Below are 25,942 nucleotides of genomic sequence, written 5' to 3'. Positions count from 1 at the left end.
ACAGGATATGGTTTCCATGCAGTAAATGGTTTCCTTATTGGAGAGGGAAATAGGACAGCTCATAGACAGTTCACGTTGTTTGTTCTTAAGACTAGCTCTGCACAGAAATTAGACTTGAAAAAGACGTTGTACTGTGCAAGATTTATGCTTTGTCCAGTTCAGATTTAAATGACTCAAGCTTTGGGACTTCTATTATTTGTCTTGGGAGACTATCGCACAGTCTAGCTTATTTCACTGTCAAGCAAATCTTCCTAGTCGCCTACATTTCCCTTTACTTGGGCCTGGTCTACCCTAGAGAGTTCTGTCGATAAAAGTCACCTTTTGTTTGTTTGTCTACACACTACCATGATCCTTTTATTGACAAAACTGCCCTGTTTTGCTGACAAAATAAAACCAGTTAGACAAGAGACGTAGAGCCTTTTTCGGCAAAGATTTTGAAAAAAAAGCATGTGCGTAGACACTGCCCTTAGGTTATACCACTGCAAATAGCCTCCTGATTATCCCAGCATGCCATCGTGAGTGTTGCTCTGGTAAGCAGTTTGAACTCAGCTGCCCTGCAGCCATCGGCCTCCGCTCCTCCCCTTTCAAAGCCCCAGGAAGTTTCCAAGTTAACTCACCATGGAGAGCTCACTCCACAGGGCAGCAAACACAGTCCTGTCCTGCCTGCCCTAAACTACAAAGGAGGGGTGTAACTCCTGATGCGCTGTGCAGAGCCATGGAGGGAGGTGGGGGCTGTGTCCTTCTCCCCACCCCTGTGGGTGTACCGATCCCATCCCTGCTGAGGGGGAATAGGGGATGCCAGTTATGAGCTGTCTGTGTAGCAGCTTCTTCCTTGGGATTGGTTGCTTCCAGCTGCTGCTGTCTGAACTTAAAAAGACAGGGCGAGTGCAGACACACTCACTGTCCCCCAACACACACTGTCTGTCTGTCTGTCTGTCTGTGTGGGTAGGTGTGTGTGTCTCTCTCTTCTTCTCTCTCTCTCACACACTCACTCATTCACGCATGGGCTTCTTGTGTTTGTGTTCAGCAATGCCAGTCTGGCTGACAGGGCAGTTGAAAAGCAGCTGTCAAACTAGCAGGATGCCCATGGAACGATGGGATTCAGAAACCTTCATCATGTGACGCTCTGCCCGCCCCAGGGGGCATTGCAAACCCTTCCCGAAGCACCCTGGGTGCAGTTGCACTGTGGGATAGCTACCCACAGTGCACTGCTCGCTTTGTCGACAAAAGAGCTGATAGTGTGAATGGCCTCCACTGAAAGAAGGAGACAGTGAAGACACGCAACAGCGATTTAATTACAGCAGTGGCTGTATGACGGCAAAACTTCTGTCGACAAAACGTTCGAGTGTAGACAAGGCCTTAGTCATACACCAAGATTCCTCAGTATAGACACTTGGATGCCCCTAGAAAACTCTTCCCCCAACTAGGGCCTTGATTCAGCAAAGCACTTAAGCATGTCCCGACGTCCCTTTGAAGTCAATGGAACTTAAGAATGTGCGCAGCTGAATAGGGATTATCTTAATCATGTGTTTAAAGATAAACACGTGCTTAAGTGCTTTGCTAAAGCAGGGTTTAGGTGCACAGCCGGCTCTACATCAGGGATTTCCTGTGTCAAAGAAATCCCTGGCAGCCCTGCACGCCACTGACCTTGTGCTGCCTGAGTAGGATAGAATGGGCAGAGTCAGGGACCAGGATCTATCCCCTAATGTCATTACAACGAGGGAGTATTTGGGATGGATTTCCTTTGGAACAGGATATTCCTTTGGCTGTTGGGAACCCTGCAGAGTCTTTACACTTCTCCACAATGAGAATTCTTTTGTAGGAATCTTCCTGTTGGAAATCCCTACAGTCCCGCAGTACACCCGACAGAGCTGGGCAATCCATCTGCAGTGGTTGTCTTTTATGCTTAGTCTTCCAAAGAGATAAGCTTTCACTGTTTTATATCTCCTGACTCCCCCAAGGACTGGGAGTAGAAACATAGGTTGAAATTATCTGCAGTAGTGTAAACCTTTAACTGTGTGCCCCTCTGTGTTTGCAAAGGAAAAGTGCACTCTGTGTTTGTATCGATCACGCTGCCCTCCTGGAACTAAGGAATATGTAAGTATTTATAATTAAACCTAAGTGCATTTGTATCATTTTCAATTCTAAATACAGAGATAGATTTAATGGTTCAAATTAATCCCTGGTGGAACTCCATTAATTTCAATAAAGTTACATCAGTGAATTTGGCCTGTTACATTTATTTAAATTATTCAGACCCAACAACCCTGATCCTTGAGTCCAGCATCCTTGGCTCAGGTCCCAAGAGGGTGGAAACAAGGTAATTTAAAGACATCTTTATGCTCCCTCAGCTCCTCTGGCAGATGGGGAGCCAGTTCAAACCCTGGCATATATTAGAGCAACCTCAAGACTGCTCTGAACTATGTTGGCTACAAAGCAAAGTGTGCTGGTCCCTACACTAGGTGGGAGACTAGGAATGGAACAGAGCCCACTATGCCGGCTCTGTGCCAGTTGGGGAATCTTCTATACAAGAGAAAGCTCTCACTCCCCTATTGGGCAGCCTTTTGCCCCATTTGTGCCATGAAACTAGAGCAAAGGGGAGATCTGGCCCTATGTGAGGGATTAATATTATAGTATGTTTTGAATGTTTAATGAGAATTCCTTTTCTCTTCCATCTCCCAGATGTCTGTTTAATAGACATTTCATTTTCTGGCCAGTGAGGATAGGTCAGTGGCAAGATAATATCCTCTGGGAGCCAGATAGTCACTTGGAGTTATATCATCCTTGGATTTTTTTTTATGGGCAGACTCCTCTTTAAGATTAAATTATTACTAGGCTGATTTAAGGAGTCTAGATTAAGTATGAGTAGATTTTGCTGTTTACCTTTACTATTATTAATTATTATTATTATTAAGGCCAAATAATTATGTCCGTAATGTGATTACACAAGTCTACACAACTATTGTAAACTTCCCTCCACTTTATTCAAATAATTGGTTAGCAAAACCTTACTAAAATAGTGATGGACTAACCTCAAGAATTTTAGCATTTCAGTTCTAATAATGACCCAGATGACTGGATGTTTATCTGAACTTTTTAGGACTACAAAATTAGGCTGGCAATCTTATGAGAACAGGTTTTCCCAAGATTTATAGCACTTCCTGCTTTTCTCCAGGCCTAGAATAATGTAAAAACAGCCATTTTCACAGTATTTTGGCACATCCTTTTTCAGAAACAATAGGAAGTGCAGAAAAGTGCCAGGAAAGAAAGAAAAAAGAACTGAAGAAATTATATTTTTCAAATTTCAAAAAAGCTTCAGTTCTAATTTTGGAGAAAGGTGACTAATTTTAAATTGAAATGTTTTGCCCAGCAGCATTGGGCTAAGTTGACTGTAAATTATTTAGCCGATTATCTGTTTGCTTACTTTGTTTTTACCTTGGAGAATATTTTCTGAGCATATAATATGAACATATTTACCAATAGAAGCTGACTATTTTCAGACGCATTGAGTGCACTGTTTACACAAAGTTGACAAATGTCTAGAAATAGTTGTGTTATATTAAACACTAAAGCAGTTATCTTGCCAACTTTTGTACAGCTAGGAGAGAAGAAATATTGCATCTATACTGAAAACTTTATGGGAAGGACATCCATTCATATTGGATGCCAGCCAAAGTGTCTTAAAACTATCATAGTAAGTATTATTAATCATTATTGTTACTTATCATATGCTTTGTGATTGTAGCTAGGACTAGGATGACCAGATGTCCCAATTTTATAGGGAGAGTCCAGATATTTGGGGCTTTGTTTTATATAGGTGCCTATTATCCCCCAGCCTGTATCCTGATTTTCAACATTTGCTATCTGGTCCCCCTATTTAGGAGCCCCTCAATCATGGTCCAGGTCCCCATTATGCTAGGTGCTATATAAACATAGTACAAAAAGGCAGTTCCAGCCCCACACTTTAATGACTTTCTGAATAAGTCTCTTTTTCAGAATAGTTTCCAGTTACAGTGAGTGATCAGCAGTTTAATAGGGCAGGTTGAAAAATTTTCGTTGAAAGTTTTCTGCCAGAAAATGTTGTTTAGATTAAAACACAATTTTTCCCCCAAAAAATATGGATTTTATTTTGGGAAAAAAATGGTTTTGAAAATGGCAAGCCATCCAATTGTGACATTTTCAGATCAGAAAGTTTTGATTTTTTATTTAGAAACAATTTCTTGTTTCAAAATTTTCTTTATATTTAAAAAATTACATATAAAATGGGACAAACATGAAATAAAACATTTCGAATGTATCGAAACAGAATGTTTCAAATGACACAAAATGATTTGGTTTTTTTCAGAATTCTGTTTGGCGAAAAATTTGAAATGGACTTTTCATCCCTATTTGGGAAAATTTCTCTCCCCCCACCCCCAATATCTTGAAATTATGTTTCACAGGATGGAAAATCCATTTTCTGACCAACACCAAAGTTTAAGAGAGGGCTGATAGTTACAATAGTGGGGGCTGCGTAGGGATCGGGAAGGGGAGCAGAGAACAGTAACTCTTTGAATCTTCTCACAATAGTAATCCTTACACTCTCTGCACTGTGGGGGACACAGGAACTAGTTGGCCTCATTCCCCTCTAGGAAGCAGGAGTCTAAAAAGGAAGAAGTCAGAGGTGGGGCCATGACCCAGCCTTCACCACATCGGCCCATAGAGGCTCTGCAGGGAGACGTCATCTACTCTACTACTCACCCGCCCATACATAAGAAACAGCCCCAGGTTGTGTTTCTCTAGTGAGATCTCTGACACTTCTGCTGGAGCAGTGTGGCTCTCTGCACCATCCTCTGTATAGAAAAGTGGCTTATAAACCTCAATTTTAGCCTTTGTTATGTTGTTTCTCCATTTCAGACCAGAGAATGCTGCGCAGGTTTCTTTGGTCAACAGTGCCAGCCCTGTCCAGGGAAAAGTGGAAATGCCTGCTTTGGAAATGGCATCTGCTTGGATGGTGTTAATGGCACAGGCGTGTGTGAATGCGAGGAGGGTTTTACTGGAACAGCCTGTGAGAAATGTATTGAAGGCAAATATGGACGCAACTGTGATCAAGGTACTTAATGCCTCCAAGCCACGCAGGTATCTTCTCAAATCCTGACAGCTCGAAAGGTGACTAGCTAAAAATCTCTGAAAGTGGCCATATGATTCAGCTTTCTCAACCCGCCACTTTTGATATCCTTAATTATCTTCCCACTTACAGTGGTGTAAATCAGGAATAACGCCACTGAATTCACTGGAGCTACACCTGTGTAAAAGTGGTGTAAGAGAAAGGAAAATCAGCCTCTCTTTATATACATACGTACACATTATATAAAATGTTCACAGGCTCTGAGGAAGACTATGCCCAGTATCGCCAATACCAAGTGTTCAAAAACTGAGTCAGAGACAAAAAAAATAATGACACGCTCTAAAAAATTGAGATTTTTTGTTTGTTTTAAATAACAACAAATTGGGGAGGAGGGTTGATTGTTTGTTTGTTGCCTTTTGGTTCTCGAGCCCTTAGGTTACACTCAAGTCACGTTTTTGAGTTTTTCCTCTGCAGCCATGAGGCTTGGAAACTTGCTTATTTTTAAATGAAAACTGAGATTCTCTCACGTTTACATTAGTAACCAGATCTGGGGCTTCATGGGAAACACCAAATACCGTGAGATTGAAATAAAGTGACAAGAGTTGACAACACTGTACACCATACACTTTAGTTCAAAATAAAAAAGTCTTAGCTTTTAAGCTTCCACCCAAGGAGGGGACAATCTCTTTCCATCTGACCCATCTAGCTTCACCCCTTTACCCACAAAGCACTCTTGTCATTACAGTTCACCCTCGCTATAACGCCCTTCATAATAACAAACCTTCAGCTATAACGAACCCAGTCTCTGGATCCCATCTCGAGCCCCAGCCCCACTGCTGCGGGACGGGCTGTCAGCAAAGCTTCTCTGCTCTTTGGCTCTACCTACTGAGCCTGCATAGCACTGTCGTGGTCTAGCAGCTAATGGCAAGACAGGATACTGTGTGTAATCTTCCCCTCAGGGCTCTTTTCACCTCTCATCGCTAGCATTTCCAGTTCAAAAGTCCTAACTGGAAGCAGTAACTTGACAGTTGTACCATTTTGCATTTCGATGTATTCTCTGTTAAATGGCAAACCGACACGCTGCACACGTTTCTCTAAATAGTTTGCTGTGCACTAAGAGGGATTTTCAAAGGCAGAAAGGGGAGTTGAGGCCTGGGCTAGTCATTCAAGTACATGACCAGGGTCCTAGATAGGCTCATACAGCCCATGCTGCTGCCCGTTCTGCCACAGCTTCACGGCTGTATCTCCCTGCGCTGTAGTCACGCCTCTGACTGCAGTGCAGACATACCCTTAGAAGAACCTCTTTGGGTAGGAGGGAAGAGTTTACAAATAAGTTTATCGCAAGGGCATGTGCATTCTGAACTGGGGGAATGAATTAAAACCAGTGTAAAATCCACACCAATTATTTTAAATCCATACTTGTTCAAAGAAAATAGGGACTGTACATATGCAAAATTCTGTCAGTCATGGGAGACGGGAAACAGTCAAATACTTGTATAGTGTTGGTAGGACAGGATGGTCATAAATGAAGGAAAATATCCAGACCATTATCCACTGAATCACTTATATTTTTCTTTGTATGAAAATCTAAATGTCTCTATACCAAAGATATACAACAGAGTAAAGTAAATTAGAAAACAAAGAATGTGTAGGGAGAGTGCATACAGACAACCCAGCTAACATTTCAGTTGTTACTCTGCTATGCACACTATGTTACACTGCATATTTTAAGTGGTTTAATTACATCTGTGCATTTAGAATGTGCTTGTGTCCATGGGAAATGCAGCAATGGGATTGAAGGAGATGGCTCCTGTGAGTGTGACGTTGGCTGGAGGGGTGTGAAATGTGAGAGCGGTAAGTGCCTTTTCCTTTCTCTGATGAAGCTAGTAGGTGTTATGGAACGCAGAGCAGTGGCAAGGAGTACATCTCAATGCGCTGTGTACTTAAGATTCTCTCCCACAGTACTAGGTAACAAGCAGCCTCCCAAGACTACAGACAGGCAATGAGATCCTCAGCCTGACTGTGAAAGAAATGTCTTTGGAAAGCTTTCAGGCCTGTGTGAAGGGAATTAGCCATCAATGGTAATGGGGAATCATGCAACCCAATTGCCAACCTTCACACTTCAATGTATCCATTTGCTTGTCTATAGCTATTTCCTCCAGGATCTTTTCAAAAGATCCCATTTTGGGGTAAATTTATACTATTTGCCGAGCAGAGTTTCCTACCATTAACTGTTTTCTTCAGAGCCATTCATTGGGTTCAACTATATAATATTACATATTGCTTTATAATTATTTACTAGCAGGTCAACAAGAGTTATTTTTAATTCGTTGGTGGGGGGAATAAGACCAGGGCTTAGACCAGAAAGCTGATTATGCTAGAATTTTAAAAAGGGGCCCAAAGGAGTTAGGCACCTAAATCCCCTAGAATTTCAATTGGATTTGAGCAACTCACTCCCTTGGGCTCCTTTGCAAACTCCAACCTACATGCTTAACCGTGTCTTCTCATGCAACACAAATCATTGCATGGAAATCAAAATGATAGATGCTATATAAAATTCACAGGTTAGATAAAACAGAGCATCTTCAATAGGAAGGTCTGGGCAAGACTTACAAAGAAAACACAATCAATAATCATATTCAACAAAACAACAGGCGCAGAAGAGACAAAAATCAGCTGCACCTAGAAGCTCCTGGTGCAGAGGCAATACTGAGCTAAGCAAGAATAGCAATACAGCTAGCACAAGATCTCTGCGCCACTCAAGTCTCATTAACACTTTGTTTGGTGGGGCTTAAATGGGCCTTGAGTGGTGAGTGGTGCCTAGCCCTTGTGCTGTCCCTCTGTACAGAGGTAAATCCTAGGTAGGCAAAGGGGGAGAAGAGAGATTTTAGGATGAGATTTAAAATGGGAAAATGAAATTAGGTAAAATGAGTTGGCATAATGAAGCCAATAGCTGTATTTCATGGTTATGCTTGTGAAATCGGCTGGACAGACAGATTAGGGGCTTGTCCTCACTTACCTTGGAGATTCGGCGGCAGTCCACCGGAGTTACGCAAGTTACACAAAAAGCTTGTGTAACTCCCGTCGACTTCTCTGCTTCTCTTCTGCGTGCCGTCTTCACTGCACTGCGCCAAGGGAACCGTGTTCCCGTCGACACAGCACTATGCCACTTGAGAAGGTAGTCTTAATACGTCGATTTCTGGATCGACTGAGGGGGTCTTCACTGACCACTCAGTCGATCCAGAGAATTCGATCTGACAGCAGTGAATTTGCCGCCGTCAGTGAAGACATAGCCTAGGAGAATTAAGAGAAACAATACGGTTCTATTCCCAGTCTTAGATTAGCAGTGGAACTGCCTGAGGGAGGATGGGCCAAGTCGTAAGAACTCTTTAAAGATAAACCACTGATGACTTTTGTAACATCAATATGTAAATGTACTGTAACCCTTGGATTTACACTGCTTCAATGCCCCTTTCATTCATATTTCTGATAGCCTCTTTTACTGCTTATATAACAATTATGTGAACAGTCATGTTTGTCTTTTTGAAAAATAAGTAAAATAACAGGGATGAAATGCACCCTTAATCAGGTGCATCACTTGCATTCAACATGCCCCCCAAAATAGATCAGCAGTAGTGCATAACATTGGTATGGTGATGACCTATGCACAGAGAAGAATTTTACCCCTTACTCACATCAGGCAATACCTTACCCCAAGCATTTCCAGGGATTTCAATGGGTCTCCTTGGGCAATAAGACAGAAGCTGACCCTGCATAAGGAAAATGAAGGGGAAGAGTTTGAAACCACAGAGAAGGGTAAAGGAACTTATAGTTTTAGAATGTTGATTTGCAAGAATATAAATGTTTGTTTTGTCTCTTCCAGAAATCAAAGATGATGCATGTAACAGCACTTGCCACACCAGTGCTAAGTATGTATGAAATCCAGCCACTTTGAGAATCATTCTCATAGTATAAAATGAATATTCGTCATTTGTATGTTCCATATTTCCCCACTGTCTTACAAGATTATGTCTATTCTCCTAGTTTCTCTGGTTAAATGATCAGCTGGCCCAAGTTTAGATCACTTCCTTTGCTTCCCATTTTTAGCACAGTTTTGCAGCACTTTGCAAAGTTAATATAGTAGTGATAGGCCAACCTTAAAAGTTCCGTATTTGCACATTAATAGAGAAAATATATTTTCAAAAGGGCAAATCTCCACCAAAACCTAAGCAGTTCAGCTCTGATTTTGTAGAAGTACTTAGACATTGCTCCACTCAGTGTTGTGGGGCCTAAGTGATTAGACAGCTATGTCCCATTCTTCAGAAGTGACCTAGGCACTTGGGGGCTAGATTCACACGTGAACTTAGCGCTGAGCGTCACCGTACCTAACTTTTAGGTACCTAGAAAAGCAGTGGGATTCACAGAGCCTGAGTTCGGCGCTTCGACTCCCTGTACAATGAATGTGGAGAGACAGCTGCCTAAGAACGGGACTCACAAAAGTCACCATCCTAGGTAGCTCCCTGCCTAAGCTAGCCAGTGGGAGATGTCACGCATGCCACGGGGTGCGTGTGCTAAGCCCTGCCCCTCTCTGTGCCTAAGTCTGAGCTGAAGCGATAACTGCCCTCTGCTTGAGATACTCGGCTGCGAACCCTCTCTTCGTGGTAGGCACCTTCAATGGAGGCTCACCTCCCTCATAACTTTTGGCCCAGTGGCTAGGGTACTCACCTGGAATGTGACAGATTCCCCCTCCCCCACTCGATAAGGAGACGAGATTGGAACAGGGCTCTGCCACCTCTCTGGTGAGTACCCTAACCATTGGGCTAAGGGATATTTTGATATAGCGCTCCCTCAGTTGGGGCTGTTCTGCTGTGGATTAAATAATTTCAAAAGTCATTGGAGCAGGGGGCCTGGATCCTAGGACTCCCAGCAGACCACTGCACTACAGACTCATTCCCACTCTCTCTCTCTCTGGCGCAATGACTCTCATTATTTAATCCACAGAAGAACAGCTTCAACAGGAGAGACAGAGAGCCCTGTCTCAGAATAGTCCCTAGCTCAGTGTCTAGGGCCCTCACCTGAGCAGTGGCAGAGCTCTGTTCAAATCCCTTCTTCCCCCCTAAGGTGGAGGGGGGACTTAAACTACATCCCAGGTGAGTACCCCAACCATGGGGCTAAAATCTACAAGCGATCACTTCTTCTCCCTTCCACCCCCACTGTTTTCTGTGGGCATGCGTGCATGGCCTGATCTGGTGTGCAGCCTCTAAACATGCCTATAAGATTGGGCCCTGTAGGCAAGTTAGGCAGGGGATCATCTATCTTGCCATGGTTCCTGAGTAGCACAGAGGCTTGGGTGTCCAGACACCCGGCATAGGGCTGCAGAGACATAGGTACCTAGGGAACTTTTACTTTAATATAAGCACTGGGCCTTGTGAATCCCAGTGGGTCCTGATTCTGGGATTTAGGCACCTAAAGTGGCCGTTAGGCACCCATATCCTTTTGTGACTCTAGCAATGGGGAGCCTAGATCTTATGAAAGTCAGTGGGGCGTGGCCTCCTCCGTGCCTAAGCCACTTTTGAAAATGGGACTTAGTCATCTAAATCTCCTAGGCCTTGCGATGCTGAGTGGAGCAATGCCTCAGTTCCTTTTAAACTCTGGGCTTCACCATGGTGAATCCAGTCTGCCACTATACATCCAAGGAAGATGCTGGCGAAGTTATCTGAGGCTTTTAGAGAGCAAGGAAGATATTTTGGAAGTTCACCTCATACGTGCTGACTGCTTATTATAAGAAGATCAGGAAAACAGGAACAGAGAGTCCCAAACACATCTAATGATCTGATTTTCTTCTTTGGTGGCAGCTTCATTTAAATATTTATCCCATCCGCTATTTATAGCTCTGCTGTTTAATAAGACTTTTGGGGGCAAAGTTATTCTCAGATCTGGACAGCAGAGTTTGACTATAGTAGTCTAGCTTTCCTCCGTGTACTCAACTTCCATGCATGTTAGAAAAGCATAGTACCAGAGTCATGGTCTGGCCTGTGATTGCAAGAGCAGAATTCCAGCTACCCTTGTGTAAGCCTTCTGCCAAGTGGAAGCAGCAACAACAAAGGCTGGGTTCAATATCTAGGGGCCTCCACTTAACAATACAAAACAGAACCGGCTTGAGCCACCGCCCAGTAATCTGGGAAAATTAAACGCCACCCCAGGCACCTTTGAGAGGTGATACAGCCCCAGTCACAAGTACTGAATCTGTGTATAATGAAAACTTTTAGTAAAAGGGAGAGGGAACTTAGCACTAATTAGGAAAAACACCACAACCACCATTCAAAAGCACAGATCTGTAACCGCGCCCTTTGCATCAGTTTCCCACTCTGCATTCAATAGGCAAGAGAATTGTAACCCCAAACCAGCCAAAACCGATCACTTTGGCAAAGCAGATCTATCTGCCGAACGCCTAGGAAGAGCAGATGTGTCTATGCAACAACACTCTGCTCCCAAAGTCCTTTCCCCCCAGAGCATCCCTAGCTGTCAGGAGAGAGCTCATTCAGATACTGCCTAGACTGGCTACTTCATGGCAGTTCATGTCAGCTGACTTGGGGCTGCAAGTCTGAGGCTGCAGGGCTACGAAATTGCGATGTAGACATTGAGGCGTCGACATTCGGAGCTCTGGACCACTCTCCCATTGTGGGGTCCCAGGGCTCATGCTCCACCCTGAGCCGGAACAGCTACACCACAATTTAACAGCCCCAACTCAAGCCTCACAAGCCCAAGTCAGCTGACACAGGCCATGTGCAGGTGTTTTATTGCAATGTAGATTTGCTCTTAGGAACATAAATTATAAACCGGAAGTGAGCCCCAGAGCTGTTGATTCCTCCTCCTACCATCACAAACACCCCTGTTGGACAGCTGCACTCAACTGCATTGTTGACTCCCAACTTCAACTGGCCAGTTGTGCCAGGCTTGGTCTACACTTACCTCCGCGATTCAGCGGCAGTCGACGGGAGTTACGCAAAGTACGCAAAGAACTTGCGTAACTCCCGTCGACTGCCGTGCTTCTCTTCTGCGCGCTGTCTTCACTGCACTGCGCTGACGGGAACCGTGTTCCCGACGACGCAGCGCCACGCCACTTGCGGGGGTGGATTAATAACTTCGACTTCTGGATCGACTGAGTGGGTCTTCACTGACTGCTCAGTCGATCCAGATAAGTCGATCTAATAGTGGCGACTTCGCCGCCGCCAGTGTAGCCATAGCCCCAGCCTCCATCACCCACCTGTGAACAACCTTTGTGCTCTCTTCCATGCTGCCCCTCACACTTCGGAGAAGTTCCCCGTAAATATCTGCAAAACTTACTCATTATCTTCCTTCAAAACCCTCCTTAAATCTCTCCTTTTTTGAGCTGCCTACAAAAAAACAACGGTTGCACCATTGGTGTGCTGAACCCACCGCCTATCGTGCTGACCAGTATTGTCTCATTGTTTCTGTGTACTCCCCTATGTCCATCTGTTGTCTCTTGTCTTATATTTAGATTGCAAGCTCTTTGAGGCAAGGCCGTTTTCTTGTTCTGTGTTTGTACAGCGCCTTGCACCATGGAGTCCTGGTCCAGGACCAGGACTCCTAGGCATTATGGTAGTACAAAGAATAAATAATAATAAAGAGACAGCAGAGCAGTGATGACAATACAGAGCAAGTAATGATTTCTAATATACCACCTTCCTCCATCATCCATTCTAGCTGCTTCCTCGAGTCTGGTGGCGCTGCATATTGCAAGTGTGCAGCTGGCTTTAAAGGGAATGGAACACACTGTACAGGCAAGTGGGCTTTGTTTTCTGCCTTTGGAAAGAATGTGTGTGAAGCACTTGATGTTCACTGTGAACAGAAGAGCTGTTGAGAGATGAACGTTTCCACACAGGAAGTGAAAAGAGGAATTGCTGCCAGTTTATTCAAAATGAATAGACTGCAACAGGTGCAGATTCACAAAAACAAAGGCCTAGAAATCCCTTAGATACTGTACGTTGTGTTAAAAGGAAAGAATGGGGAGAGGGACCATATTGTGCACAACTGGCGCTGTGTTAGTTTTGGAGTAGCAAAACCTGGATTATGTCTGTTTTCTTTTTCTGATCCAGTTTAATGAACATGGGCTGATTTGAGGGACAGAAGCACTTCTGGCTAGTCCTGTGGTTTTGTCCATTTTCTGAATTGATGTAGATTTGTGGTGATTAAATAAAACTGCTCTACGGATAGCCAAAGAAAGGGGCAATTGCAGTTAATCCCAGGTGTTCTTTTAAAAGCGTGGAAAATCCAGATTTATGAAAGACTGTTTCCTACTGCAGTATGTGTGATTAATTCCCTAATCCTTATCTGATTAAAATAATGCCCTTTGGAACAATGGAGTATTTGTCTAGCCACGCTGCAGGGTCCTGACACCAGATTCTAGTCTCTGCTTTGCAACACCCTCGCTGCACAAATCAGCCAGAAAGCCAGGTTAATGTGCTACTGGGAAATTCTCCATATGTAGGGAGCATCTATGATGGCATAGAACCAGCCTATGACTCTATTCCACCTACTCTTAGTCCTAGGGTGACCAGATGTCCCCATTTTATAGGGACAGTCCCAATATTCAGGGCTTTTCCTTACATAGGCCCCCACCCCCTGTCCCAATTTTTCACACTTGCTATCTGGTCACTCTACTTGGCCCCTCGTGTAGGGGAATTCCTGAGAAAAAAGAGTTGCAGTCCAAGTTGCCAGTCCACTGTGGTCCACGATTCTAACTACTGGAACAGCTTGTTGGTGTCATGAGTAGAAGGATGTAAATTAAAGCAGCTGTTTCGCTGCTCTAATTTACACAGGCGACCAGATGGGGCCCTACCCACTTTTACACAACTCAGCACAGATCAAAATCTGGGCCCTAGTGTTATTTAGAATTGAGGAAATGGCAAGAATTTCCATCTGAATAACCACTGTGCTGCAGAACCTAGCTGTGTCAAGACCCTGGCGTTTATGCCGTTTTGGCCTTCATCTCTCTCCTGATGGGGCCTTTCTGCCACAAACAGGCTGGGTGATCTGGTGGAGCTGTCCAAACTGAAAACGCTCTATTCAGTTTCAGTGGCTGAAAACACTGCATCTATCTTACGCTAGTGTGAGTACAGTGGTTTTGACCATTAATAGAATACTATGGAATTTTTGTTTGACCAGAAAAGCCCATTAGCCCAGTAGAACAGGCCCTGCTCTATCAAACAAGAGACTGGGAGTTTGATTTTTGGTAGCTGGATGTGGCATTCCAGCCGCTCTGCCTCAGTTTCCCTGTTATGTTCTTCAGCCTATTCCAGCCATAGGAATGACCTCAACCTCCAGCCAAGGCACATTCAAGAGTCGAACAATTCCCAGGGTCAAAGTCCTTTAACACGTCCAAGTGACATGATTAGCATTATCAAGCTCGCTTTCCTTTTCAGTGCCTGTGCAGGGTTTACACCCCTTCACGGGAAGTGTAAACCTTTCCAAACTAAGGAACAATTGGAAGGATCCCTGTGATCCCATGAAAAATGTGTAGGACTCTTTCTTTATCATTTGTAGTTAGACTAGGCAGCATTGGAGGATAGGAATTTATGCAGAACCAATCTCAGCTGACTTCTTATTTTCCACATTAGAAATGCACTTTCCCCTTCTCCTATCGCAGTTTATAAGAAATACGTGTGAGATGCTAATTACATCTATGGACTCTTAAATCAGAAAAGTTTATTTGTCTAGGAAATATCACTAAATTCCTTTACCTTTGGAGACATGATGACAGATATTAGTTAATCTGCCAATAAAACAAATTAAGCACATTGATTTCATTTTTTGTTTCCCCCATTATACAGTTATTGACGCATGTGAGACCAGCAATGGTGGCTGTTCTGCCAAAGCAGAGTGTAGAAGAACTACTCCAGGAAACAGAGTATGTGTTTGCACAGCTGGATACACTGGAGATGGAATAGTCTGCCTTGGTAAGAGATCACTACTATATCAGGGCACTTGTCATAAGAAAGGGAAGTGATACAACGGTGTCTACGCAATGTATGTACTGTGTATGTTAATGCTGCATGGTGTCCACTGTGTACGTGATGGCTCCCCAAATATATATTTCTCTCCACAAACACACACACACTCTTGCCTTGGGGCAAACTATAAGAAACTTTAAAAGGAAAACCACATCCACAGAAATGCAAAATTCAAGTATCTCCAAAACAAAACATCTTCTCTGAAATCACAACAGTGAATTGCCCCTGAGACCTAAGAGTCCTAACATTCAGGTCACTGCTTTAGAGGTCTGATGCAAAGCTCACTGAAGTCACCTGCCACTAATTTCAATGGACACTTTGAATTAGGCTTTAAGCTTATATCCATTCAAGGAAAAGGTAAAAGATTTAGGCCTTGTCTACACTAGGAAAATAGGTAGGTATAACTACATTCCTTAGAGGTGTGAAAAATCTACAACTCTGAGCAATGCAATTAAACAGACCTAACACCTGCTGTAGGCAGTGTTATGTCAACAGGAAATTTCTCCTGTCAGCCTAGCTACCACTTCTTGGGGAGCTCGAGTTCCTATGCTGATGGGAGAAGCTTCCTGTCAGCATGTAGAGTGACTATACTGAGGTGCTACAGCGGCAATGCTGCACCGCTACAGCTTTTTAAGTGTAGACAAGCCCTTAGTGTATTGACTTTCATTATGAACCATTCTAAAAGCAATATTGTCTGCATGTTTACAGCTCTTGTCAAGAAAGGTGAAAGATACCTCCAAGGAGGGTATTAGGTGGCAATGAGAATCAGTCTAAATGAATCACATTTCACAAGCCTGCATTCCTCCTTAGCTAATCAGTGAAGTTAGAATTTGTAAATCACTCCATTTGCTCCGATTATTTTTGTTTTATAAAGATATCAATCCCTGCTTGGAGAACAACGGTGGATGTGATAGAAACGCAGAATGCACTCAGACTGGACCCAATCAGGTGAGTCATGTGTCATCATAGTTAAAAAGGTTGTCACGCCTATCGAGGGCCGGCTGAACATTTTTCAACTCAACTTTTCTTCTCTTCTTTTTGGACAGAAAATTGGGTTTCAGCAAAACAAACATGTTTGTGCAAAGTGTTTGCTTTCCTCACAATTTTTCAATTTTTCCTTGGACACCAAAATCCTGAAAGCTGAAAAATGTTGGCCAAAACCCAAAAAATGTTGGCCAAATCATTTTTGTTTGTTTTTTGGCCTAATTTTTAAAAGTTTTCAGCTGAAAACTTTTTTTTCTGAAATTTGGATGCAAATGAAATTCTCTTTATTTTTGTTAAAATTTTCAGCAGAAAAATCCTCGTTTTCCAACCAGTTTTGCTCCCGGTGTATAACTGATTCTTGCATAAGCAGATAAAACAAGTGATTTATCACCACTCTCCTGTTTAATTACAGAATTTTGGTATTCACCCTTTCAGTATTCTGTGAACATCAAGGGAAAACTTGCTGTGTACTAGACCCTTTTCGAAGGAAGGGAGGGAGAAAGGGGAAAAGACTGGCCCAGACAATCAAGTTACAGTGATTTATTGTTGATATCTTTGTAAATTCTCAATCATTGGCTATGTAAGTCAAAACATTAATTTGCACAACTGGCATCTGTGGAACAGATATCCTGATCCATGGTGAGATCAGAACTATGCTAGCTACAGCCATTCAAGCACGATTGATGCCACAGTGTTCTAGCATTTTTGAACAGTTATGACGCAGATGATCTAGTCATCCCTTCTGGCCTTAAACTTTATGACTTAATTAAAATATAATTAATTCTGCAATCAATGTGCAATAAAACTGCAGTTATGCTTTTTTACACCTGTAATTGCCACTGCTTTCATGTGACTAGAAGTTTAACTATATGATTGAAGTACTTATCACCCCCCTACTTTCATACTTGCCTGTAATTGCTATGGACTGGAGGATAGCCCTACAATCCAGCCAGCATAGCTGTGTGCTTCTCCAGGAACAGGGCAGAAAACAGACAGTGACTGGGAATAACAAGCTGGCTTCCCCTTTGCTCCAAGGGGGGAGTCATCTGCATCAGCTGGCACAGATTACTTCCTCTTTTGCCTCAGCCAGGGGGGGCAACCAGAATTTTCCTAAGGAGGGAGTCCAGAGCTCTTTCCCCCTGCAGCTAATCCATACCCAGTCCTGAGCTTTCAGCCTGGCTCAGCACCCAGACCTGTGCTCTTCCCGTTGCATCCAGCTCTATACACAGTCCCTGCCTCCTTCCCCACACTCAGCCTCACCGTCTCCCCCCACCCTCCATTGCCCTGTCTCCCAGCTCCAAGCTCTCCCCCTGCACCCAACCCTGTGGTCTCCCCACCCCGCACCTAGCCCCACGCTCTTCTCCAGACAGTCAGTCAGGCTGAACAGCACTATCCCCACTGGGAACCAGACAGTTCTGGGAGCTCCAGACCAGACCAGACCCCTGTCCCCTTCCACATCTCCACATCCTCGGGAAGCACCAAAAGCTCAGATTCAATCCTCCCACCCTCCTGGGTACTGGGAGTTCCCAGCAATCCCTGCTCCACTTCTCCCTGGGGGATGGGGATGCCCAGTGGCACCAGAAGGACTGCAAAGGTGGGGGGGGGACCAAACAGGGACAGGGGGTTGCAGCACCACTCAAATTTGGCCTGGTCCCTTCTTCCCCAGGACAGAGAGGCAGCTGGGCCAAATGTCTAGCTCTGATCAGGGACCACGTGGGCGGGCCTGGCCTCAGCTCTCATGTGCGGGGACGGAACATTGTGTGAGGGGAGTATGGTGCCAGAACTCTGCCCACCTGCACAGGAGGGAGTGAAACAGCCCAGCAGTGGCTGCCCTCTTCCCTGCACAGTCATTGGCAATGCAAGTAGCCTCCCCAAAGGAGCTCCTTACACTCCCTTTCTCCCCTGCCCAGGCGTGCAAGAAGGCTCACAACTGACCCCTGCGAAGTACTATTTTTGATACATATAATTTCTGCAGAATCCTATAACCAGAGGCCTGAATTGCTTGTCCTTCCCCAAAGAGTCTCGTGATTTATCCATGTGTTTTAGAAGGTAGTTACCTTCTAAATACCCTGTCATCACACTGCGATTGCTTGGCAGTTTCGTTTTCGGACAACCAGCTACCTCAGCATCAGCATAATGTAGTTAATGGCCCTACATTCTAAAATGACAAGCATAAAATGTGCCATGTTGCTGTAGCCATGTCAGTCCCAGGATATTAGAGACACAAAGTGGGGGAGGTTGGTGAAAGAGACAAGCTTTTGAGTTACACAGAGCTCTTCCTCAAGTCCTGAAGAAGACCAGACGCAGAGTTTAAAAACTTGTCTCTCTCTCACCAACAGAAGTTGGTCCTATAAAAGATACTATCTCCCCCACATTGTCATGCATGGCCTTTAAAGAAAGAATAAGTAATTTCCTTTAGCCATGTTAACCTTCCAGCTGCGTGGTAATTGCAGGTATCAAAAAGCATAACCGCAGTGTAACTACACTGCATGTGACACTGCTGAGTGAGAAGCTGGCAGTAGCAACACCAGGACACATTTGTTACAGTGTGCTTTTGTGGGAGTATTTCACCACCCCAAGTGTCCCCACAAAAGTGTCCTGATTCTTTATTCTGAAATCATGGCCAACTTCTTTAGTGATTTAAATAATACAGATAAAAGGAGGGAGATGGGATTTGTTTTCAGCTGCTATCTGAAATGAGATACCCAGTAAGTGGTGAGATAAAGAGAGGTCATTTCCGATGCCCTCAGTTGCAGAGGAGAAGTGCAAAAGGATAATAAGTATATAGGGCTAGATCCTCAGATTATGTAAATTGTCACAGCTCCGTCAAACCAATGGAGCGGTGATACCTTGCATCAGCTGAGGAGCTGCCCTCAAAGAGCTGATGTGCTTGTAGCGTGAGAAATGGAAAATTGCAAAATGGATATTAAGATAAAATGGGATTCTGAGTTCTTTTCTCTCCTCATTTTACCATGAAGAGCAGTATAACCAATACAAAAGTAAATACAAATCAAAAAAGTACTACATCCAACTTCCATATGTTTCTGTGTTAATATGGATCCTTTCTTCTCCTGGTAGGCAGTGTGCAATTGTTTGAAAGGATATTCAGGAGATGGTAAAACGTGCACATACATCAATCTGTGTTTATCAGTGAGTATCGGCTAATAGGAAAGTATACTCTGATCATTCAATTTTTTGTATATTACCCCAACATGCTTTTCGTTTGGTTTGGTACTGGCTTAGAAATGTGTAGAGTAAGGCCCCGATTCATATATTTTATATGCTTAAAATATAGCTGACAGCATTTAAGAATATGCGGAGCACAAATATATCACAGTTTAGATTTTAAAGCTTTAATGATTTTTAAATCAAAAACAAAAAATCCTTAAATCAAATCCTGGGGGAGATACTGGTTCTTTGTAGTTAAATGTAAAGAGAAATTTTCATTATTTCTATGCAGATTTTTCAGTGTTGCTGAAATTAGTTAAAATTTAAAAATCCATTCTTTAAAATTACTAACAGTTTCTGAAGTGCCTACCAATCTCTAAGGTTTTAGAAGAAGTGAATGCAGTTTCTAAGAAAGACCAAATAAAATAGCGAGGTTCCAGTGATAATGTGGGAAAATTCTTATCTGATGCCAGTTTCACAAATAATTGCAAGATAATAAATCAAATATCACAGCCTCATTCCTGTCTGCTCATTGGCTGCCAGGATAATGTACCATGGGCCAGCTTCTCCAGGCTGTTAAGTGGCCTGAAAATGGCACAAAGTGGCCTTAAAGTAGCAAGCTGGTGGGTGGAGAATTCCCACTGTGCAGAGGAACTCTTCACTGGTGTTAAATCTGGTGCATCCCTCAGCATATGGGGAAGAAGAGGACATGTTGAGGGTGTTCTGGGAGCTGGGAGATGAGGGGCCATGATAGAGCAGATCTCTGCTATGCTTGATCCTCCACTGGTGTATGTTTTCTCAAGTAAGTTCTCCCTATGCATGTGGAATCAGGGAAGTGCAATCCTGTGCTCAGATGGATTGGAGAACCAAACCCTCTGTCTTTGGAACGACTCGTTTTGTGCAAAGAGCTGGCACAAGCTCTGGGCACCATTTGGATCCCATGTGACTGCCCGCCCTGGTGCTGGCCCTCTGCATGAGGTTGAATTTTACTCAACGGGCCCGATCCCATACTTCAGACACAGGCAAAACTCCCATTCACATTTAGCCCAAGTAGGAAGTGTAGGATCGAGCCGTATGTTGCATACAAGCACTTGCTCATTGGTCTCCAGTGTAAAGCCTTCAACATTCAATAGCTGCATCCCTATGAGTACAAGCTAAGAATGGCTGATGCATTTCACTGTCCTATATACGCTGATCTTTTGTCTCCTGAGAATGGTGACAAGTGATTATCATCCCTTGACCTGGCAACAATCTGTCACTGGATTATTTTTCAAAGCATCAGAGGTTGCCCAGATGGAATAGCGAAGAAACGTAAATTATAAGTCAGAGATGGAGATGTTGTTCAGAGTGATGAGCTGCTGTGTATGTTCCTGTGTGAGCTTCATTTTGTCAGCTTGTCTTCCACTTCACTAGCTACAGTGCTATTAAAAGAATACAGAAGGGCGCCTTTTGTCAATGTTTTGCAACATGCTAATCTGACTGTAACATAGCCAAACGCTCCATGGCCAAGCCTCACAGAGAGCTCTGAATAAACTCAATTCCCTGTCCAACAGTCCAGCTAGATCGACCAAAATAAACAGCGCACAAATCCAAACCTCATTGCTTAGGGTGAGAACTATGCTAGGGCCCGTCCCGACTAGACCCTTGGAGGTAGTTCAGGGACCTCCCACGACCACTCAGACTGGGAGGAGAGACGAAGTGGAAGTGGGATCCCCCGTGATTTGCATCTGCGTTCTAGAAATGAACATGTGAAAAGAAAATGAGCTAAATTTCTCATCTGGCAGCATTCCCTGGTTTGTCATGAAGGGACCTTTCCCCTCGTCCACAAGTAAACCGGTTTGCAATCTGAAGGTCTGATTATCACCTGGACACTAATTCTGGGCTGCGCTTGGGCCCTTGTATGCTGGCTCAGTGGGTGTAACAGGTGGGTGTAACAGGGGGTGAAAGCAGCCAGCTCTCCCCTCTGGGGAATTCCCCTAACAGAGGGAGCTCCCAGGAGATGAAAAACCAGATGAACACACCTATGCCACTCCCCGCCAAGCTCCCAGATGGAGGTGGGGCAGGGGGAAGAAGGGGATGTGTCGGGGAAGGACACATGTGGCAGTTCCAGCTATCCTGGGCTACCAGACACAGAAGGTATAAACTAGAGCAGCCTCTGCAACCCAGCCTCCAAAATCCCAGAGACACAAAGGTGTGATGAACAGCCACTTTTGGCTCCCTTCCCTCTCAGGATGCACCTCCTAAGAGGTGCAGCTCAGAATCATGGCCCAGGAGTCCATGATGAGGCCTGCATGGAAATCTTTTGGGTAGTAACATACAGTAGCCAGTTACATTACACTGAACCAAGGAGTTAGGAAATGGGTGTTAAAAAAACTGGCATTGTGCTTCGCGTTGTGTCAATAATAACCTTTACACTAATCTTGAATGCTTTCTACTATTCATGAGAAAGAGAATACGTCCCTCTGTTGGAAGTTTGAACGTGGTCTTCTTTTTTAAAGAAGTATTTGGGATTAAGATTTTCCAACTTGTAGAAGTGAAAAGGGACTGAAATTATTTTGTAAACACACATGCACCAACTAATTAGACTTTGTCTGATGTTGCTAATCTTACAAGAATAACGGTGGGTGCAGTGAATCTGCGATCTGTAATGACACCGAGCTGACAGAGAGGACCTGCACCTGCAAACCTGATTACATTGGGGATGGATTTAAATGCCGAGGCACCATCTACCAGGTAAAACATTATGTGTGTGTACTGTTACTAAAGATTTTTCAACGAGTTATGTAAAACAGTGGGCACTCTTAAAAACGTGCCAGCTTTGCTGAGATGAATAGGCACAGCTACCCCAGTATTTCCTAGGTATGTCCTTCAGTAGCAAGAGGGAATACTGCAAATGCTAAAGTAAATTCATCTATTTTATCTAAGGCAGAACTGGCACCTTTTAAAGGCAAACAGCTGCTGCACATCAGGCAGCTTGTTAAGAAGCAGTGACATGGGCATGGGATTAGGGGGTCAGGAACTTGTGAGCTCTAGTCTCCCTTTTGCCAATAAAGTTCAGTACATTTTCCAAAGTGCCCACTAATTTTGGTTGCTCAGTCTTTGGGCGTCCAACCTGAAACACCCCGGGTGGCTTTGTTTTCAGAGGTGCTGAGCACCCATACTCCGGCAGAATGAATAGGAATTTCAGATGTTCAGTGCTTTTGGAAGGGCCAGATTCTGCTTGGTCCTTCACGGATGAAGAGCAGAAGGGGAAAGGGGTCCAAGGAGCCTTCTGACCCTTCATACAGCCCATATGAAGGCCAGGCAGAATGGCAGAACCCGCACACTGGAGAGTGCACACCCAGCTCCCTCTCTTCTTGCACAGATGATAGAAGGTCCAAAACTGAAAGGGGGGGAAAGGCTTCCTCTTATAGCTAGAATCACCTCAGAGTTTATATCCTGTAAGCTCTTCAGCCCCTAGCCCAGAACTTGGCTATTACCATTTAAACAAGGACTGTCCGGAAGATCTCATCTGAATAATTCCCTCCCTTACTTTTTATTACTTCTTCAAAGACATGGAGGAATGGTTATGTCACCTCTGAGGTATTGGTTCTGTAGGCTATATGTTTTCATTTCTCTGAACCTCTCCTTCAGATGTCATACTTCCTAAACCTTTTTGCAGTTTTTCTTGCCCTTTAGGTTTCCCCCAGATTAACAAAGTTCTGTGGCATAAAGCCCAGAACCGCATGCAGAACTCTCCATGGGGCCACTGCAACACAATATAGACATTTATCTCCCTAGTCCTGTAAGTGTTACCTCGGGACACAATTTTCAAAAAAGACTAGCATGTTTGGGGGCCCAACTTGAGACACCTTAAAGGGACCGGATTTTCAGAAAGTGCTCAGACCTGACTTCTGAAAATCAGATTCCTTTAAAGGGTCTCAAGTGAGGCCCCCAGAATCGCTAGTCACTTTGATAAAGTTTGGTTTCTGTATATAACTTTCAATATAGCAGCAGCAGCAAAATGCCCGCTCCTCAACAAGTTCTAATCTTCAATATTAACAGGTGAGGCCTGGTTTTGTCTCACTGGGTCTCCATAATAAGAATAGGGCTATACTATGAAGAAACAGGTTGACCTGACGCCTAGCTGGCACCCCAAGGAACATGAATGCTGCTATTTCTTAGATTCTCAAAACTGCTTTTTGATAGTCTGGCAACATAACGCATACAACAAGCCAGATAAGAGCTACAGTGAGAGTTCAGCTGACAAACTGTACCAGTGCAGATGGATACTGTACCATCTAGACCAGAAAGGTCCCTTTCTAACACCAGCCGTGTTTCTGTCCTGGGGGCAACATTTATTTATATTCTTCAGACACAATTCTAAATTGACACAATTCAGTATAAAAGTGCTGTTATTCTTGGTTGCAGGAGCTTCTCAAGGACTCCAATACTACTAATTTTTATTTCCATCTAAAGGTAAGAAAATTCTTGAATGTTTTTTGTGCCACAGCATCTCTGGCTCTGATCTAACATGGTAATCAGGACTGGAGTAGGTCAATTATTACTTATATTGAAGACCTTCACAGAAAACCTAGTGGTGCTAGTTATTCAGCAAGTGGCCCTCTCTTCCCTCTGAGTGTTGCCACAACTCCCCAGTATGACTTTGAAACTGGAGGGACTACACACTTGGTGTCCTCCAGGTCAGACCCAAAACTGAAGCCATGCCCATTCATAGACAGAGATCCCGTAGCACTTTTCACACCCAAATTCTGATGTGGGCAACTACATTCGGTTGATCTAGTTCCCACCGCATTTTCGGTTGTACACGGTATTTTTCACCACCTCTCCAAAATGTTGTAGGATGTTGTGGTGAGCTTCTAAACAGCTGCTGTGTGCCTCCCCTCGTGTGACTACATTTCAAGGGATGGTGATTCTTCTGTGTAGGCGTATGTAGAGAGGTAGTGTGGAACAATGGATAGGGCACTAAACCAGCTAGACCTGAGCTCTAGTCCTAGCTCTGCTCTGTGCCTCTGTCTTCCCTGCACCCTTTAGAGTGTAAGTGTTTCTGAACAGGGACTCTCTCTTGCTATATGTTTGTGCAACACCTAGAGCAATGGGCAGTAGGTTTCTAACAATAAGATTATACGTAAGCATGTGGATACATATGTGAATATGAAAACACTTTTGGTTCCCTCAAGATGAAAGGATTTAATCACTCTCCCTGCAAGTCCTGTAACCTTTCTGCTTCCCTACTAATCACTGCAGAGCACAGCTTTCTCTCTCACTCTCAAGCACTACTTGTGCATTGTTATAAAGGAAGGCAGCACATGAGAGAAGGAGAGAGCGCTCAGTGGTAGAAGAAGCTGAGGGAGAGTATGGTGAGGCAAACCTTGCAGAGAGAACGCTTTAAATCCTCTAAGGCTGAAGGAGTTGGGAGGGGATTTTCTCAATGGCAGCAGAGTATTTCTCTCACTCTTACATTCCTTTGTGGTGGGATGGGAGGAGGGGATCCAGTGTGAAGCAGATGGCAACAAGGAGCAGGCCTGTGGGCAGCCAGAGAGGGCAGTCTAGAGGCCCTGCCTACAGTATGGGGTTTGGTTTCCTGTATGGGATCCAGTCGCAGTCTGCCCAGTGTAGGAAACTATGTGCATTAATGAATGATTTTTGTTTTGTCCTTTTAAACTTTCCAGGCCCTTGCTCTCAAAGATCTCTCAGGTTCTGGTCCTTTCACTATCTTTGTACCCAGTACAGCCGCATTTGACAGTGAACCAAAAGTAAGTAAGAAAAAGGCAACAGACTCTGAGTGAGTCAGCTAAGGCCTTTTGGATGGGTATGTAATTCTGTCCTTGCCTTTGAACTCCTCCAATTCCTGCCCTAGATTAAAGACTGGCTTGTCAACGGAGTGATGCCGCAGATCCTTCGGTACCATATGGTGGGCTGTGCCGGACTACTCTATAATGACCTGACAACAATTACAAATGTCACCTCTCTCCAGGGAGACCCCATCAAGGTCACTTTCTCACAGGTAACAAGATGGTGAAGGTAAAATTGCTAGAATAATAAACCAACCATTTTCATTTTTCTTTTTTAAGATTAGAATGTTCCCTTTCCTCCTTTTAGGTTTTAAAAAATAATAAATAGTATTTCAAATAAGAATTGTCTATTGGTTATTGCTTTCACAAATGCCACCCTCTCTGTTTGCCATGTTCAGGGAGCAGTCTTGCAGTCCTTGCTCATGTGAGTAATCTTTATTTATGTGGATAGCGGCACTGATTTTTGCAGGACACCCGGTGTGACTGAGGGTTGCAGGATCAAACCCTAAATTACTAAAACTGGACTCCGATTTGTGGCAAATATATTACAAGCCGTGAGTCGGCCTTTCAAGTTAAAGAGGTTTCATTTTGGTATTTCCCTGCTGCATGTTTCCAGAGAAAACACTTCTTTGTTTACCTTTTCAGAACTCAGTGTATCTGAATAACAAAGCTAAGATTCTAGCCAGCGATACTGTCACCACAAATGGTGTGATACACATCATAGATAACATCCTGCTTCCACAACACATGCAGGAATTCCCGAAGGGGGGATCGAGCATGGAGCGGGTATGTACCTCGTTCCTATATCATTCTGCCAGTCTAATCTGGAATGTTTCTGACCAATTACCATTTGA

General features: G+C 43.9%; 1 protein-coding gene across 1 annotated transcript in view; it reads left to right on the top strand.

Annotated features, from left to right (window-relative positions):
* Positions 1-25,942, top strand: part of STAB2 (stabilin 2) — a 128,585-nt gene that overhangs the window by 77,276 nt on the left and 25,367 nt on the right. The window contains exons 36-49 of the mRNA XM_067536088.1: positions 2,041-2,097; positions 3,599-3,694; positions 4,897-5,092; positions 6,866-6,961; positions 8,991-9,036; positions 12,836-12,912; positions 14,962-15,087; positions 16,016-16,089; positions 19,204-19,275; positions 21,907-22,026; positions 23,704-23,751; positions 24,966-25,049; positions 25,154-25,300; positions 25,734-25,874. Coding sequence (XP_067392189.1) covers positions 2,041-2,097; positions 3,599-3,694; positions 4,897-5,092; positions 6,866-6,961; positions 8,991-9,036; positions 12,836-12,912; positions 14,962-15,087; positions 16,016-16,089; positions 19,204-19,275; positions 21,907-22,026; positions 23,704-23,751; positions 24,966-25,049; positions 25,154-25,300; positions 25,734-25,874 — 1,380 coding nt within the window. The remainder of the gene's footprint in view (positions 1-2,040; positions 2,098-3,598; positions 3,695-4,896; positions 5,093-6,865; positions 6,962-8,990; positions 9,037-12,835; positions 12,913-14,961; positions 15,088-16,015; positions 16,090-19,203; positions 19,276-21,906; positions 22,027-23,703; positions 23,752-24,965; positions 25,050-25,153; positions 25,301-25,733; positions 25,875-25,942) is intronic.

Source organism: Emydura macquarii, unplaced genomic scaffold (genome assembly GCF_026122565.2).
Source record: "Emydura macquarii macquarii isolate MOO-44397 ecotype Brisbane River unplaced genomic scaffold, CSIRO-AGI_Emac_v2 contig_3530, whole genome shotgun sequence".
NCBI classification, from domain to species: Eukaryota; Metazoa; Chordata; order Testudines; family Chelidae; genus Emydura; species Emydura macquarii.
This window is presented reverse-complemented; position numbering and strand designations above follow the sequence as displayed.